The 17488-nt window shown below is 39.1% G+C and overlaps 1 protein-coding gene across 1 annotated transcript in view; it reads left to right on the top strand.

The window, feature by feature from the left end:
- Positions 1-14456, top strand: part of CHP1 (calcineurin like EF-hand protein 1) — a 35001-nt gene extending 20545 nt beyond the window's left edge. Inside the window, exons 5-7 of the mRNA XM_061157529.1 lie at positions 8067-8128; positions 12251-12373; positions 12502-14456. Of these exons, the coding sequence (XP_061013512.1) occupies positions 8067-8128; positions 12251-12373; positions 12502-12555 (239 nt within the window). The 3' untranslated portion in view covers positions 12556-14456. The remainder of the gene's footprint in view (positions 1-8066; positions 8129-12250; positions 12374-12501) is intronic.
- Positions 14457-17488: the final 3032 nt, after the last annotated feature.

Below are 17488 nucleotides of genomic sequence, written 5' to 3'. Positions count from 1 at the left end.
TTTCTTACAAATATTTCTTAGAAATCATTTATTTATTCATTCATTTACTGAACAATCATTTATTCGAACACAGTGGTTAAGAGCTCAGACCCTGGAGCTAAACCGGCTGGATTTGAATCCCAGCACTGCCACTTTTTGGCCCTGTGACTTTGGGCAGGTTACTTCAAATCTTTGGACTGCAGTTTCCTTTTCTGTAGAATGGGATATTAAGAGGTTTCACACAGGAAGGTTGTAAAGATTTGATGACAGATCTTCATCAAGTGCTAGAGTGACAGTAGTGAAAAAGATCCAGCCCACCTTAAAATTTGACAGATGCTGGGATGGCACTTAAGAGGGGTGGACAGCCAGGTTAGTGAAAGATTTCATTTTTCTCCCCATGCCTCTTGCCTCCTTTCTTTGCATACTTCTTAAATTTCCCTCTGTCCTTTATTGGTTCGTGTAGGATATTGCCTAATCCCTTATAATACTTCTCCAAGAAATTAAAATTGATTTCTCTTTTCATTTAACACAAGTTGAAGTTGAAATTGTATTGAATTGATCTTGCCCGAGCTTCTCTTACTGGGGAGCCCACCAAATTTTTACTAGATGATTTAAAGAAAAATTAAAAGACTTTATAACATTGAAACAAATATGGAAAAACTAAAGGATATAATGCTAAATTTGCATACATTTGAAAGATGGTAAGTTTTAATTTGTAGCCTTTGGCCCATATCCCCAGATCTCCCTTGCTATAGGAGTATGAGTTCACTCCTCTATTTCAGGTAGAGTTTGAGAAGTACTGAAATAAATATTGTTGTATAAGACAAGAAAGGTTTTTGAACCCAAGTAATAAAACACTGCTCTTCTTCACTACAAAATCATATACCTTAGTGAACAGCAAAAAACTCAAATACAAACAAAATTGAATATAGAAGAAAACAGAATTCTGATGAATTATTCTCAAATTTATTGGATACTCTATGTTTATTAGTGAATTTCACTTTCTTCTTTCAAGACTAAGTACTGTTTGAAACAAAGCCTTGTGTCTTAATATTTTATGAGGTTTAGTGTATATTTAGTACAAGTTTGCCTGATGCTGGCATTAGTATAGGAGATTATTTTTTATTCAATATTGTCAGACCAGGAGTTGATCAACAATTGAAAAAGTTGACTTTAGCATGCATAGAAAAGGATACATGGCTTAACATTTTAATTTACCTTAAAATATTTAAAAGCACATTCATTGGCCAACCTTTGGATGTAGGACCAAGAGTTGTTTGGGTTTGTTTTTTTAGAATTATTTCTTTCTTTTTATTTATTTAGTTTTTAATTGGAGGATAATTGGTTTACAGTGTTTTATTGGTTTCTGCCATACAACAATGCAAATCAGTCTTAACTATATATTGTTTTGTTTTAATAAAGTTCTGTTGATGGGAGTTGTGTGACATTTTTGCATAGAACCTATCTGTAATGTATAATCTAAGATTTCTGGTTGCAGTTTCTTTTCAGTGGAAAGAGATCTTAAAGGTACTCAGAAAGCATTCTGAGAATAGAATTTTCCAAGTGTTTACGTTTCTTCCTTCATCTTTTACATTTGTCCTGCCACACTTTCACAACAGTTTTGTTTTGTTTTGTTTTGTTTTCCCTCTCTTCAGTGACTTGATTTTGAGTCTTTCAAAAGCTGTCAAACTAATTTTCATTTTAAAAATAACTTTCTTTTCACATATGTTTCATTTCCTATTAAGTTATACAGTTTTATGAAAACCACAGATAGCACAATTCTAGGATAGTTGACAACCTGACTCTTGGTAAGCATCCAACTCAGCAGGTGGAGTAGATACTCCGGAGTCGCCCGTTGGCGGAAAGCCTGCTGTGTGCCGTCAGCCGGAGCGATTGCAGAGGGGAGGGGAGTGTCTGTGGATCAGTGAGTTGGTTAAGGAGAGAACAGTTAAGAGACACGCTGTGCTCTACAAAACTATGCTTGCTTTTCTAATCCAGGATTAGAGGAGGCTCTAAAGTATCAGATGTAATACAGACCTGTTACCTGAATTCCCATTACAGCATGGGCTCTACTTTTTTCCAGTCAAGAATTCCATTAGCAGTCTGGTGAATACTATCAGTCTCACCTCAGAATGTTTGTGAAAGAATAAAGTGAAACACATACAATTATAAAGAAAACCAATTATATTAAAATACAATTAACAAAATGTTAAAACAACTTTGTGATGCAGTGATACTTCTTTATTCTGTGCTACATAACAGGATGTGATTTGGAGCCCTTTGGCTGTAGAGCAACTGTATATCTTGATTGTGGTGGTGGTTACATGAAACTACATAGGTGATAGAATTGCACAGAACCACACACACGTGCACATGTACACATGGTGAAGCCTGGATAAACTGTGGGTTGTACCACTGTCGGTGTCCTGGTTTTGATGGTATGTTACAGTTATGCAGGATGTTACCTGCAGACAGCCTGGGGTGAAGGGTATATGCAGAGGCTCAGAGAGATATCAGTACGTCTACATTTGTGGTGGCGTTACTCATAAGAGCTAAGATGAGAAAGCAACCTGTATTCATCAGTGAATGAATGGATAAGCAAATTCATTAATTCACATTGACTCTAAAGAAAATATTCCAAGTAGCATTAGTGGGTATGGTAGTTACTTAGTGTATCAGCTAGGATACCTTCAGCTGAGTCAGCTGACTTCAACAGTAAGGAGCTATATTATCTCACTTGACAAGTCAAGTGCGGCACGAGTCAGGGTTGATTGTGTTGTCAAGGACCCAAGTTTTTCCTACTGCTCTGCTCTGCCATCCTTAGGGTCTGCTTCATCCAAAGGTGTGGCTCCTCATGGTCACATGATGGCTTTAGTGGCATTTAGGCCATGTGCTTCCCTGTTCATATCTGACAGTGGGGAGACAGACATACAGGATGCCCCCTACGCCATGGATGAGCTGCTGTTAGGAAGGGAGAAGTCCAGAGTGCCACAGAAATGGCAGAGTTTAGGGTGAGACAGAATAACAAGTGCAAGTTATGCATAGGTTTTAACCATTACTTTAGTCTTGGCTTTCAGATCAGCTTTTACAGAAAGCTGAATATGAATTAGAATTCGGTTGCCTCCTGTATGTTAGGATCACATTCATGTAAGGAGACCAGTGAAACCAAAGCTACAGAAGGAGTCCTTGATGTCTGCTTCTCTGTCTATATATTGGTTTTTCTGAATTTACCACAGAGCTGTGGAAGCAGCAAGAAGGTGCTTCTTGTAGACTGAAGAGAACAGCTGAACATCATATACCTAGCAACACATTTGCTACTAAGGCAAATTTGTTTATAGTCCATCTTCCTCAGAGAATAGTCTCTTCAGGAACTCTGAGAGCATGCTTTGTCCTATCTGTTTTTCATGCCACAGTGAAAGAATGTCAAGGACAATTAACAAGGCTGAGCTATACCTATGTAGGCACAGGCCCAAGCACACATAGTACTGCTATTCTGTCTGTCTCCAGGAATGGTTCCTTATTAGTCGCTTCAGGTCATTGAGGTTATAATGTCTTACGTGGAAGGTACAACCCATCTTAGAATGCTCCAGAGCATGGTAAGCAAGGGAGTGGTCGATAAGCTTCCATTTTGGTATTCTATTTGTCCTCTGAAGTAATTTGTTTTTTATAACACATAATGAGTAATGTGGGAAATGAGTCTGCATGAAGACATTTTATTTGGATGATGAAGAGTATTGGTGAAGTGGAGTGTGGGAGAGTAGCCAAGAAGAAACTGAGCAGCATTATTCACAATGGCCAAAAGGTCAGAGCAATCCAGATGTCCATCAAAAATGAATGGGTACACAAAATGTGGTATGTACATTCAATGAAATATTAAATGGCCTTAAAAAAGGAAATTCTGTCACATGCTACAACATGGATAAATTTACTTGATACTAAATAACAATAAGACTGACACAAAAGGATGAATATTATTTGATTTCTCCTGTGTGAGGTTCCTAGAGCAGTCAAATTCATAGAAAGTTGCCAGGGCCTAGAGGCAGTGGGAAATGGGGAGTTATTGTTTAATGGGTCAGAATTTGAATTGGGGATGATGAAAAAGTTCTGGAGATAGATGGTGGTGATGTTTACACAACAGCGTGAAAGTACTCAATTGTACACTTTAAAAGGGTCAAGTTTATTTTACTACTTTTTTTTTAAAAATAAAGTAACAGTGATTAAAAGGTAAAGGTTTGACTGAGAGCTTTCATTTTCTTTCATCATTAAAACCAAATTGAATGCCAGACACTATTTTAGGCCCAGGATACAATGATGCATAAATCAGAAAAGGTCTTTACTTTCATAGAGCTTATGATCCAATAAGGGAGACAGACTATTTGGAAAAAGACAAATGAATAAACAGAATTTGTGATCATGGCAACTTCTGTGAAGAAAATGAATACGGTGAGAAGAGAAATGAATGGGGGTGTCACTGCTTTAAATGAGGGGCTGGGGAAACCTTTGTGAGGAGTTGAAGCTTTAGCTAAGAATGAGCCAACCATGCCAAGAATAGGAGAAGTGTGGTCTAGGCAGAGGGTATAGAGGTATAAGGTATAAAGGTCCTTGGGTAGAAATGAGTGCTTGATGTTCAGAGAACAAAGAAGCATGATCAAGGAAAGAGTGAGAGCAGGGCAGAGGAGAGAAGAGGAAAGCAGAGAGGTGACGCAGGCACATGGCACTGATCACGCTCTTCCTGTGTGCCAGACACTGTTTAAGATGCCGTCCATGTACTAATGTATTCAGTCTTCAACCCTCTGAGGTGGATTCTGTTACTCCCACCTTGCACATCTTGGACAGCTGGGGCACAGAGAGGTTAAGTGACTTATTCGCTTAGACATAGTAAGTAGGCTGTCAGAGGCAGGACTCAGCAGAACCAGAGTCTTAACCACTGTGTGTATTGCTCTGATGTCAACATCAGGAGCTCAGAGGAGGGATCCAAGCTGGAGATGCCCATTCGGGAGCCATCAGCACTAGATGGCATGTAAAGCCCTGAGGCTTGAGGTGAGAAACTACACTTCTGGAGACAGGAGAGTCCCAAGTCACAGACCAAGAATGGGGGAAAGGGACAGGAAGAGAGGAAAGAGGGAAGCTAACAAAACGGCCCAGTCATTTGGCATTTGACCATGAGTTATCTCGGGGAAAATGCTGGTTCTACTGGTTCAGGACCAGAGCTGATTGACGGAAATCCAAATCAGTTAAGAAAGTACTGTTAACTGCAGTTTTTTCTAAGAGATTCTGTCGCGTGATCTCTCTAGTTACCCCTCTGGGGCTGTCTAGTCTGTTCAAGCTGCTTTAACAGAATGTCATAGACTAGGTGACCTAAGCAGACGTTTGTCCCGGTTCTGAAGACTGGACTCAGATTAGGTTGCCAACATGGTCGTGTTCTTGGTGGGGGCCCCTCTTCTGGTTCACAGTCTTCTTGCTGTCTTCTCACATGGGGAGGGAGGTGGAGACAGAAAGAGAGAGGGATTAAGAGATCTCCTGTCTCCTCTTTTTATAAGGGCATTAATATCCTCATGAGGGCCCCAGCCTCATGAGCTAATCTAACCCTAATTACTTCCCAAAGGATCTACCTTCTAATAACATCACATTGGAGTTTATGGTTCCAACACAAGAATTTGGACCATTCAGTCCATGGCAGCTAGGTTTCAAAAATTAGCTTTTCAGGTTTCTCTAAATAATCTGTCAGAAAGAAATGTGTTTATTCCAGTATCCAATTAAGAAATTCAGAAGCATATTTATGGGTTATATAGCAAGCAGATTTCTATCCCTAAATCACCCTAAACATTCCTTAGTAAATAACACATTTTATGGTATTTTAGAATGATAACAGCATATGCAGAAGAGAGAGGGTATGTGTATGTGTTTAAATATGTATTCTATATTGAACTATAGTTGATTTACAATGTTGTGTTAGTTTCAGGTGTATAGCAAAGTGATACAGTTATTCATGTACATTACATTTGTTCTTTTTCAAGTTGGTAATACTGTATTAAACACACATTCATTTTGGAACACTTATGATCCTGTCCCTTCCCTGGGAGTCAAAAACTTCCTAATCATATAAATCTCAAATTTGGTAAACATAGTTACTCAACTAACCAAATTAAAGAAAACTGACAAACATCAGGGAAAATCTCTCCTATTTACTCCCCCTTTGAGAATTTTAATATGTACCGTACAAAAAGTAAATTGGATTTTTCTAAAATTTTTACTTGGACTTTTAGTGGACTCACCGCCCTCCTCCCTGTTTTTTTTTTTTTTTTTTTTTCCTTTTGGGGGAGGCAAGGGGTGAAGTTTAAACTTGTAGATATTCATCCATGTTTTCATGCCTTTGCTCTCAGTGTTAGCTCTGCCTGGAATCCGTCCTTTATCAGATTTCTGTTTATCTTTCAATACCTTGTTCAAATGTTACTTGAACCAGAAAGACACATCTGCAGTATGCTGTGTTCCCTGGTATTTCATATGTATGATAGCATTTTGAATGTATTAAAGTGCATAGTGTGTGGTGTTCTCTACTGGATTGTGAATTTCAAGGAACCAGATCTAAATCTGTGTATCTTGATAACTATAAAGCAATGGATATGGGCCTTTTGGTATTTTCAGTAATTTCAGTACCTTCAGTACCTTTTGGTTTTCACTGCTGAAAACAAAAAATCTTAGCGGCATACTTGAGGTGATTCAAAGCCTCGAAAGTACAACATTCAGCTATTATATGGTAGTCACGTCCTCAGTGTGATGTCTCACAGTGCCTATAAAATCATCCAGTGTTACCACACTATTCACTTGGTGGCCCTTTAGGAACATGACACTGTCTGAGTGATTTCTGCTCTTCTGAATTCTCTCTCTCAAATATCCTAGTTTCTGAAAGATCTATCGTTTTTGTTTTGTTTTTTTTTCCATTTATTTTTATTAGTTGGAGGCTAATTACTTTACAGTATTGTGGTTTTTGCCATGCATTGACAAGAATCAGCCATGGATTTACCTATCTATTGTTAAAGAGGAAGAAGCATGAAGAGGCCAGGAGACCACCAAATGCTTGGTCTTTCTGTTGAAGACAAGTTCCTTTACCTTCAAGACTCCCAAGTGGAAGAGGATTATGTCAAGTCTTACTTGAGGCAAAATGAAGACTATAGCCTGGGACACAGCATTTCAGATAGCTCTGAGAAACTGCTCCAAAGAGGCAGCAGGGAAAGCCAGTATATGTGATTTGGGTGAAGGGGGAGTACTTGCAATCAGGCGCATATATTTTGTAGAAAGTTTCTGCTAGTCTTGTGAAGGTTAATGCTCATCATGAGGAGCAGACATCACCATGAAGGATTTCAGTGCTTTTCTAGATATGAGAAGATGCAAGAATTGGTCTCATAAAATCAGCTCTTGAAAATACATAACTATCTGAAGACCTGTCCTGCCAGTTTTTCCCAGAACACAGAGTACCTCATTTCTGCTCTCCACCCTGAACTCCTTTTACAGGATGTTAAAAATCAGCGGCTGCAGAAGCACATGATTCAGTCTTGTAGAGGTAGATGGCAAGTGCCAATTTGTAGCTGACAGTTATTTGAAATTTGACACGAATTTGCCGAAGTGGTCATTTTTCCACAGTAATACGTCCTGTAGTCTGCTGTCTGGTGCCTGTATGGCTCCTGTTGTTGACTCTCCCTGGCGGTGGAGAAGACTTGATGGTCTGTGTAGAGACGGCCTAACTGACAGAATCTCTGATGGGATTTGGGTTTTTTGTGGGGGGGAGGGAGGGTTAATATTCTAAGTTAAGAAAAAGGACATTCGATTTATTTTTTTAATTTTTCCAATGAAAGGCTGTGTTTCATCCATGCTAAGATGCCATCATTTATGAGATGCATCCCAATTCCTTAAAGTGTCTTAAAATCAGTTACAAGTGTCTTTAAATCTCTACAAATAAGGGCAGTTGCTCTTGGAAAAACTATTAATTCATTGTCAGTTTTCTACCTGGTGTCCTTTATATACTTGTTTCTTTGAGAAGGGACAAAACATTATTGAATTTCCACTAAATTCTTGTTTTTTCCTACCAGTTGCTTTTCGACTGTATGACTTGGATAAAGATGACAAGATCTCCCGTGATGAGCTGTTACAGGTATGTGGGAGAATTCCAGTGCACACGGCTATCTTGTGTTTGGGCCCTGCTGACTTGGTGATGTGGGCAGGAATTGTTTTTTCCTTCAGTAAGCCTCTGTTTAACACCTGCTGTATGCAGCATCCCGTCCTGCATATATAGGATAAAGCAGAACAGATGACCTGGGGAAACTTGAAATGGCTCATTGAGTTCTCACAGATGTCACCATTGTTTAAAAGCTAATTAAATATCTTTTAAGTGCAGGCTGGCACCAAAACATGTGAGATGGTTTAGATCAGATAGTTCAGTTATTGTCAAATCAGCTTATTGGTAATTCTGATGACACTTAGGTAAATGCGGCTGTTTCATATGTCCTTAGGCCTGATGTAAATAAGAGTCAAGGAACTGCTGCTGGGACAGTGTCCGCTGAGCCATGGTTCACTGTTCTTTGTTGCTCCCAATAGATAATTCCCAGTCCTAATGGCAACGACTGGCGTTTCATCCTGTTCGTGTTGCCCTTCTCTTTCCCTGTTCCCCCTTTCCTAAACACAAGTTTAGGAGGAGAGAAAATTCTCCTTTTTCCTTTTTTTAATATTTATGAATCATGGGACTTCCCTGGAGGTCCAGAGGTTAAGACCTTGCCTTCCAGTGCAGAGAGTGCTGGCTTGATCTCTGGTCAGGGAGCTAAGATCCCACATGCTTCGTGGCCAAAAAACCAAAACATAAAACACAAGCTATATTGTAATAAATTCAGTTAAGACTTTTAAAATGGTCCACATCAAACAAAATAACTTTAAAAAATTTTGCATATTTTTAGGATCCTAGGGGGCTAACACATTCAGGAATTTCCATGGGGAGGTTTGTCTATTTCAAGATAGAACTAAAAAGTGAAGTGCTTTCTAGTTACCTGGAAGTGAGTCTGAACTCATTGCTTTGAGAAATCTTCTCAGCTGAAATTAAGGACCAACCCAGGGTATTCCTATTAATACATTTCTGTGTCATAGTAAAAACGAAAACAGTCTGCAGGTCAATGATTGTGTCCTTTGGTTTTGAATTGGGGACATCTTTTTTTGTAAGAAGATTTCACTTTATTTAAAATTGCTACATATGGGCTTCTGAGTTCTGAAGAGAAAAATAGAGGCAATCACTCTATGGTTGCAAGTTTTTATCCTCTGGTCCAGATCTAGCCTCCAGACAGATATATTTTGGAATGGACGGTTGATTTTTTCTTTTTTCCTATTAAGATAAAAGAGCCTGTGGCAGGGTATGAGGAGGAGATCATGTGGCCAGAGCGTCAGTCAGTGACTAAAGTGTTCCTCAGGCCTGAAATGACTTTAGAACAAATGTGCTTATGGATTATTGAGGTGTCAGAGAACTCATGTTATCCTAGCAAGAAGAGAATTTGAACATTTTACCAAAGTTTACAAAATTTACTTTTCTAAATGCTGCCATTTCTAAAACATTTGGTATTATGCAGTTCTTGATTACTCAGTGGATATTAAAAAAAAATTTGCTTTTTGTCATAAGGAAAGTCTGAGTATTCATATTTTCCTAGTTTGATTTTTATAGAAAGTTCTGACTGAACTTTTACGGGTGATGGATATATTTATTATCTTGATTGGGATGATGGTTTCGCAATTATATGTACATATGTCAGAACTTATCAGGTTGTACATTTTAAATGTGTACAGTTTACTGCATACCAGTTTACTTCAATAAAGACAGTTGCTATACTCATTTTAACAGAGTAGCATAACTTGGACATGAAAATCTTGTAAAGACTATAATAAGAAAATTACAGTGCAATCTCTTTTACTCACATGGATATATAAATCCAAAACAAAATATTAACACATCAAATCCAGCAATATATAAAAGGAATACTGTATTGTAGCCAAGGTGGCTTTATAGCAGGAATTTGAAGTTGGTGTAAAAGTAGAAAACCTACCAGTAGTATTTCTCCATGTTAACAGGTTAAAGAAGAAAAATCGAATGTTCTTTTTCATAGAATTTTTATAAAATTCATCATCCAGTCATGATTTTTTATGGTAGGGATATTGACTTAACATACTTTTTGTAATTTTTAAATTTTTATTGGAGTGTAGTTGATTTACAGTGTGATGTTAGTTTCTGCCATATGGCAAAGTGAGTCAGTTACATGTGTATGTCCTCTCTTCTTTAGATTCTTTTCCCATATAGGTCATTACAGAGTTTTTAGTAGAGTTCCCTGTGCTATACAGTAGGTTCTTATTAGTTATCTGTTTTATATAGAGTAGCATGTATATGTCAGTCCCAACCTCCCAATTTTTTCCTCTCCTTCCCCCAACCACAATTCATGATTTTTTTAAGTCTTCAAACAGAGAGAGATGGGAGCTTTCTTAAACTAATAACAGATATATACAGAAAACCTCATCACTCATTTTAAAAACAGTAATAATAAAAGTTCCATTTGCTAATAAACTTCTGACTGGAGCTAAAAGTGACACTGTGGAGAGGGGAAGGGCACTGGCTGGGTGTGGAGGCCTGGGTAGACAGCGTGGGCCACTGGCTGCTGGGACCTGTGTGCCCTCACTGACAGAGCGGGTGAGTGATTTTTTACACCACCAGTCATATACCCACCATACACAGACAGCACACACACACAGTTCAGCTCTATAATTCTAAAAGTAAAACACTTCAGAGAATAATTGGACTGGGACCTAAAGAAACTGCTGTTTCAGGATGGATTTGTCTAGTTGGCCACACAGTCACTGCATGAGTGCTTGGTTGCTAAGTCCTGTCCGGCTCTTCCGACCCCATGGACTGTAGCCTGCCAGGCTTCTCTGTCCTTGGGATTTCCCAGGCAGAAATACTGGAATGGGTTGCCATTTCCTCCTCCAGGGGATATTCCTGACCTAGGGGTTGGAAACATCTCCTGCACTGGCAGATGGCATGTTTACCACTGAGCCACCTGGGGATCCCAATCACAAGGAAGATGACAAATGGCTTGGCCAGTTAAAGTTTTTGCTAGCATTGCCTCTTTTTATTTATCCTTTAATTTGTATATATTTCTCCCCAAATGTACAACTTCCAGTTTTTAAGAATTGACTTGGGGATCAGGGAGTGTTGATACAAATCAGTATTTCAGTTCTTTTTTTTTTTTTCCAGAATATCCCATAATGTACTTTTAAAAATCAATTTTAAGAGATTGGGGAAGGGTATAAAGGAATAGGGCAAAGGGAGCCCTGTGAACAGCTGGCTGAGAAAGTCTTTCTTTCCTCGGGGAAAGCACAGCTTTTACCTGATGAAGACAGGTGGTGGACTAGGGCAATGCAAGGCATCATAAAAGCACCCTGTCCCCCATTTCGTGTTGTTTTAAAAGTCATTTTATTAAGAGTTGTTTGTTTTGTTTAAGGTAGCAATTTTCAATGTATATTCACACCCTAAAAATGTTAGCAGAATAAGTGGGGAGCTGGTGGTTTTTTTGGTACGTTTGGGGATAAATTTGGTGAAAGTGTTTTTTAATTCCCTTTATCACAGTTCTCACAGCCCTTTAACTATGCTTGTCATTTTTCTAAAAGAAGGGATTTAGTATTTAACCCCTCAAGGATCTTTATGTTCCTTGACCATACCTTAGGAATAGTTGAGCTAATGCATTGCTAAAGCAAACTGTATTCTGTTAAGATTCCAGAAAGTCTTACCAAACTGACTTAAGCCTATAAGTGACTAATTTGCCTCATGCAACAAGAAGCCTGGGAATATATTGTCCAGGTTCGTACAGTACATGAATGATGTTCAGGAACCAGGCTGCTTCTTACTGTAGCATCCACAGTACATTTGACTTTCATCTAATGGTCCCAGGATGACTATTGTTTGGCATCATGTCCACATCCTGGGCAGGAAGAATGGAGAAGACCAAAATGCAAAGGACTCTCCCTGAAGTGAAGGTCTGCCTTCCTATTCAATAACTTTGCCAAAGAGTTCTGCTCATATTATTGTCTAAAATGGCCTAGATGAGAAGATATGTGTTTAGGCTTTTTGGCTGTTATAATAGAGGATATCAAAGGAAGAGAGTGTGGGGGTGGCTTTTTATTTTTTAAATTTTAGTAAGAGAGTCCTCGTGACCGCTAAGTCTCTCATAATTCCTGGCTCTCGGTCCTGTAGGTGCTACGCATGATGGTTGGAGTGAATATTTCAGATGAGCAGCTGGGCAGCATTGCAGACAGGACCATCCAGGAGGCTGATCAGGATGGGGACAGCGCCATCTCTTTCACAGAATTTGTTAAGGTCAGTCACTTACAAATCCTACTACGCAGGAGAGAGGGAGACAAACATTAGAGAAGAGCTTGACACAGCATCTCCTGTTGTAACCTTTGTAACTGTAGCTGGGTTTGTTTGTTTTTTTTTTTAAACAGGTTTTGGAGAAGGTGGACGTAGAACAGAAAATGAGCATCCGATTTCTTCACTAAAGGACTGAGACCAAACTATTTCTTGCTTTCTAGTATTTAAGAACTGGAACTTGAAAGCCCTCCTATCCACCAGCCCCACCTCTACCCCATCATTCCCCTTCTCCCAAAGTACTACTGCTGTTGCATGACAACCCCAAATATGTTCCGTCAACGCAAACCTGCCTTTGGTGTATAAATGGGGCATTACAGAATGGTACACCCAGTCTAATTCTGTTCAGTGTTGTTCGCCGGATATCTCCATTTCTAAATGTCACCTTCCCTTGTTCTGCCGCTGAATGCCATGCGTCCATCCAGTCTGAGAAAGTGAGAGGGAATCAACCCAAGAACCAGCCAGCAAAGTTCTTTGACTGGATGTGAACCATAGCCAGGCTGCCTTCCCACCAGCTTGGCTTTGGCATGCTCCTTCATCCTTTTTTATATGTCCTTTGCTTCCACTTCTCTTTTGCCCAACCTGCCACTCTCTCAGTCTTTCAGTATCCCTGGTTTTTATTAAGCTTCCATCTTCCCTGTTCTACTTGGCATCCCCAGTTACGCCTGTTAAATATATTTCAGACTTGGCAGTATAGTTCAGTGGTCTGGCAGTTTTTAATCTACCTTTACTCTTAAATAGGTATCTGGGATGTTGCCTCCCCAGGAGCTTTTCAGTAACCAACACTTCTCTCAGAAGAATGTCTTGACCATCTCTTGGTCCCCTCTGCTCTGTCACCAAAGGGCTGTTGGTTAGAGATGCTCTTGAAAGATAAGAAAGATAAGAGGTGTAGAGCCAAGTCTTCTAGGTGGCTTGCCCAGGTCGCTCTACCTCTGGCCTCTGATTCTCAACACACATACCTACATGGCTGCTCTTGTTAGTACAGTGTTGATTTTCTAGAAATTAGCCATATGCCTGCAGCTTACTTCGTCTGAGGATAATGTCACCACCAGAATGACTGCTCTGACTATTTGCTTGGTGTCTTTCTCATGGCTTTTTGAACAAGGAGGCTGGGCACCCTAAAAATATTCCCACCTCTGCAGCATGGTTTATGCCTTAGTGTGATGTTCCCTGGAATGCTTTTCACTTCACATTTCTAAGTAGAAAGATAAGTGCCTAACTTATCCCAGTCCATAAGATTTAAAAATTGTCCTCAATGTCTTGAGGTTTTGCACAAAATTATCTCTGAATTTTACACCTGGCACAAGTTAATGCTAGACGCCATAGTCAGCTCTTAATACAGGTCCAAAACATTGAATGTATCGTGTCATTAGCTGCCTGGTTACATTGACTTCCTAGCCCCTCTCATAGACTACTGCTAATCCCTTAGGTATGAGAGCTCTGGCATTGGTGACACAACCTGAAGTGGCATTACAAGCCTTTGCTTGAACCAGAGCAACTCCTCTGCCCCAAGGCAGCTTAGTATATATGTCACTGAATCAGGCTGTGGTCATCCTAAGAGCTATCTTTATGCATCTGTTCATCCATATATCTGTCCTTGGCTGATTCTCACTGACTCATTGCTTGCTTGCTTGTTTCCTTGCTTTGGAAGGCTATCCAAGATGTATACACACTACTTTAGGAAGGGAATTGCTTAAAAAAAAAAAAACACTGCAGAGGGTTTGGGAAGAGTGCTTAAGAAAGAGTAGCCAGGCTGGATGACTCAAGTATAAATGAGAGAGGATTTCATAGTGAAGTATCAGTGTGACTTTGTGATCAAGTGATGTAATATAGGAATTGTATAAAAGGGAAGAACTGTCCAACACTGGTCTGTTAGTGAGGTACTTCAGAGGCTTCTTGACCTGCATATTTAAAGTTCCTAAGATGATGGCTTTTCCCTCCTTTTGGCTGTGTTTTAATCCACAGTTGTGCCTTATTGTTCCATTAAAATTGTATTCTTCGATCCATCAATAAATACTTGTGGTTAAAACAACTTGGTTGATTTTTGTCCTCATGTTTTATAAGAATTTTTCATGACTCAGTCCCTTTCTTCAGGTTTGAAATCATAATGTGTCTTCTTTACTCGGCTTTATGTCTGTGCTATAAAGTGCATTTATTTGAACATAATTGAGCATGACATGAGATTCTGTCAGTATTTATATCTGCTGCTGCCTGGACATACAAGGCAGAAGTGTCTGTCTCGTGGCTGGCACTGAAGGCCTCTGAGCATGACTGACAGCCTCAGCCACTTCCCACTCTGTCCAGGTGGGATTCCATTTCTGTTCTTGAACCCCTGACTTCCTAAATGTAGAAGAGGTCTAAAATGGGATATCTGTCTATTGCTTGTTATTAACTTGTCCACAGTCTCAGTGATGTAGTGTGCCCAAGTATTATTACATGGCTTTTCACACTTTCAAGTTTCAGTCCACTATATAGGGTATGAATGATTTCTTATTTTAAAGTTTAGTGTCATGCCACAGGACTCAAATCCTATAGGAGTCAATCCTATAAATTCTAACACAATACCACCTTCTTTTCCCATCCCTCTGCCTCAAAAGTCCATTCAAAATAACTTGCACTGTTTTAGCTTTGCTTCACTTTGAGTAATTTTACAATCTGGAGAAAGTGAAAAATAGTGGAGTAACCATAACATCAGTTTTGGAGGAACTTTAATATTACTGACCATGCCATAGATATACAGTCTATGCCTAAAATAAAACAACTGATACTGTAAAAATAATTTTAAGAACATTACAACATTACTTGCAGTTTGAAGAGAATCCCCTTAATCAATTTTTATCTCCCTTGGTCTATGCATCCATTACATATTTTTAACATAAATGAAACATAACATGAGATATCAGCTTTTAGAAATTAACCTTGTGGTATTTCCCTATATGAACTGTTCTTCCCTGTTTATATTAATGGTTGCATAATATTTTACCAACTTGATGTATATTTACTCAGCCATTACCTTGTTTGCTTGGTTTCCAGTTTGATGTTTTAAAATAGTAATACAGTGAGTGCCTTCCTACCTGTAATTCTTTTTTTCTTTGAAAACATTTTCTAGAAGTGGGATTATTAGAGCAAACTTTGGGCATATACTTCAAGCTTTGATAAAGAGAATGCCACAAGCAATCTAATTACTCTCCTTTACCATCAGTGTTCTTTTTAGAATGTGTTTCATGGTCATCTGTGTTTTCAACTTAATTATAGAATCATGTTGCCAAGTTTTGTGTTTAAAACGCTACGAGAACTGATTGTCTTGATGGGGATTTTAAGTTTTTTTTTTTTAATGTGGATCATTGTTAGTCTTTATTGAGATGGCAGTATAGTTTCTATTGTTTTGCTTTTTTGCCATGAGGCATGTGGGATCTTAGTTCCCCAATGGAGCATCCAGGTATTGAACCCATGTACCCTGTATTGCAAGGCAGATCCTTAACCATTGGGCCACCAAGGAAGTTCCTAGAAAATCTTGAATGATCATTTCTGTCAGGGATCTTACAGAATTTCTAAAACAACAGAGGTTTGCCTAGATGATTTATTGACAGAATACTTGCCGGCTAATTCATAGACTTAACTAGGTTCTCCAAGTAGTTATAACACTATTTTGCAAAAATTTTTTGTATTCGTGTTTGTTTTTGTTTTTAGGAATACACAAAAGAATATCTTCAGAATTTTATACATGAAGGGGGATGATTGTCAGGAGGAACAAATAAATAAGAGACAGTCTGCATCATCCCAGTTGGCACATTTATAGTTTTTTGTTCTTTGTTAGTTCCCTGTACCCCAGGAAGAAAAATACCTGTTCTTAGGGATTGTGTTGACTCTAATCAATTTGAGAATTGCTATCTGAACAATATTGAGTCTAACAATCCATTTTCATGGAAAGTCTCTCTTTATTTAGATCTTCCTTCCTCTTGTCATGTTTTGTAGTCTAAAGTGTAAAAAGCTTGGACTTGTTTTATTAAATTTTTCCTAAGCATTTTATTCTTTGGGATGCTATTTTGAATGCAGTTTTCTTAGTTTCATTTTTGTTATTAGTATAAAGTTGATTTTTGTATACTGTTCTTGTATCCTACAACCTGCTCAACATATTCTAGTAGTTTTGTTTTTGCTATGTGTGTGTATTCCTTATGACTTTCTACAAAGGATCATGTCATCTAAGGACAAAGTTATTTGTCTTTTTGCACTGTCTGCCCCCTCCAGTACAATATAGAGTAGAGGTGGTGGGAGATGGTGTCCTTACCTTGTTTCTGATCATAAAGCCAAAGTATCGTCTCACCATTAAGTGTAATATTAACTGTAGGTTTTCCCATAAATGCTCTTTATCATGTGAAAGTGTTAATTCTCCTAGTTGTGTCAGACTCTTTGCGACCCCATAGATTGTAGCCTGCCAGGCTCCTCTGTCCATGGAATTCTCCACGCAAAAATACTGGAGTGGGTTGCCATTCCCTTCTCCAGGAAATCTTCCCCACCCAGGGATCGAACCCTGGTCTCCTGCATTGCAGGCAGGTTCTTTACTGTCTGAGTCACCACTTCTGTAAAAGTAAGATTTCTTGGCCTCATCTGAAGACTTAGGAAACTGGATCTCAGCTGCAGCGGTAGGGAATCTGTACTTCTAGGAAGCAGCTCAGATGACAGCCTTAATGGTGTTTGAGGACCTATACTGCCCACTTATGGTTTTTCCAGTAGTCATGTTCGGATGTGAGAGCTGGACAACAAAAAAGGCTGAGGACCGAAAAACTGATGCGTTCTAACTGTGGTGCTGGAGAAGACTCTTAAGAGTCCCTTGGAAGCAGGGAGATCAAGCCAGTCAATCCGAAAGGAAATCAACCCTGAATATGCATTGGAAGGACTGATGCTGAAGCTGAAGCTCTAATGCTTTGGCCACCTGATGAAAAGAGCCGACTCCTTGGTAAAGACTCCGATGCTGGGAAAGATTGAGGGCAGGATAAGGAGGGGGCGGCAGAGGATGAGATGGCTGAATGGCATCACTGACTCAGTGGACATGAGTTTGAGTAA

This window comes from Dama dama, chromosome 12 (assembly GCF_033118175.1).
Source record: "Dama dama isolate Ldn47 chromosome 12, ASM3311817v1, whole genome shotgun sequence".
Taxonomy (NCBI): domain Eukaryota; kingdom Metazoa; phylum Chordata; class Mammalia; order Artiodactyla; family Cervidae; genus Dama; species Dama dama.
Note: the sequence above shows the minus strand (reverse complement) of the source record. Positions and strands in the feature narration are given on the sequence as shown.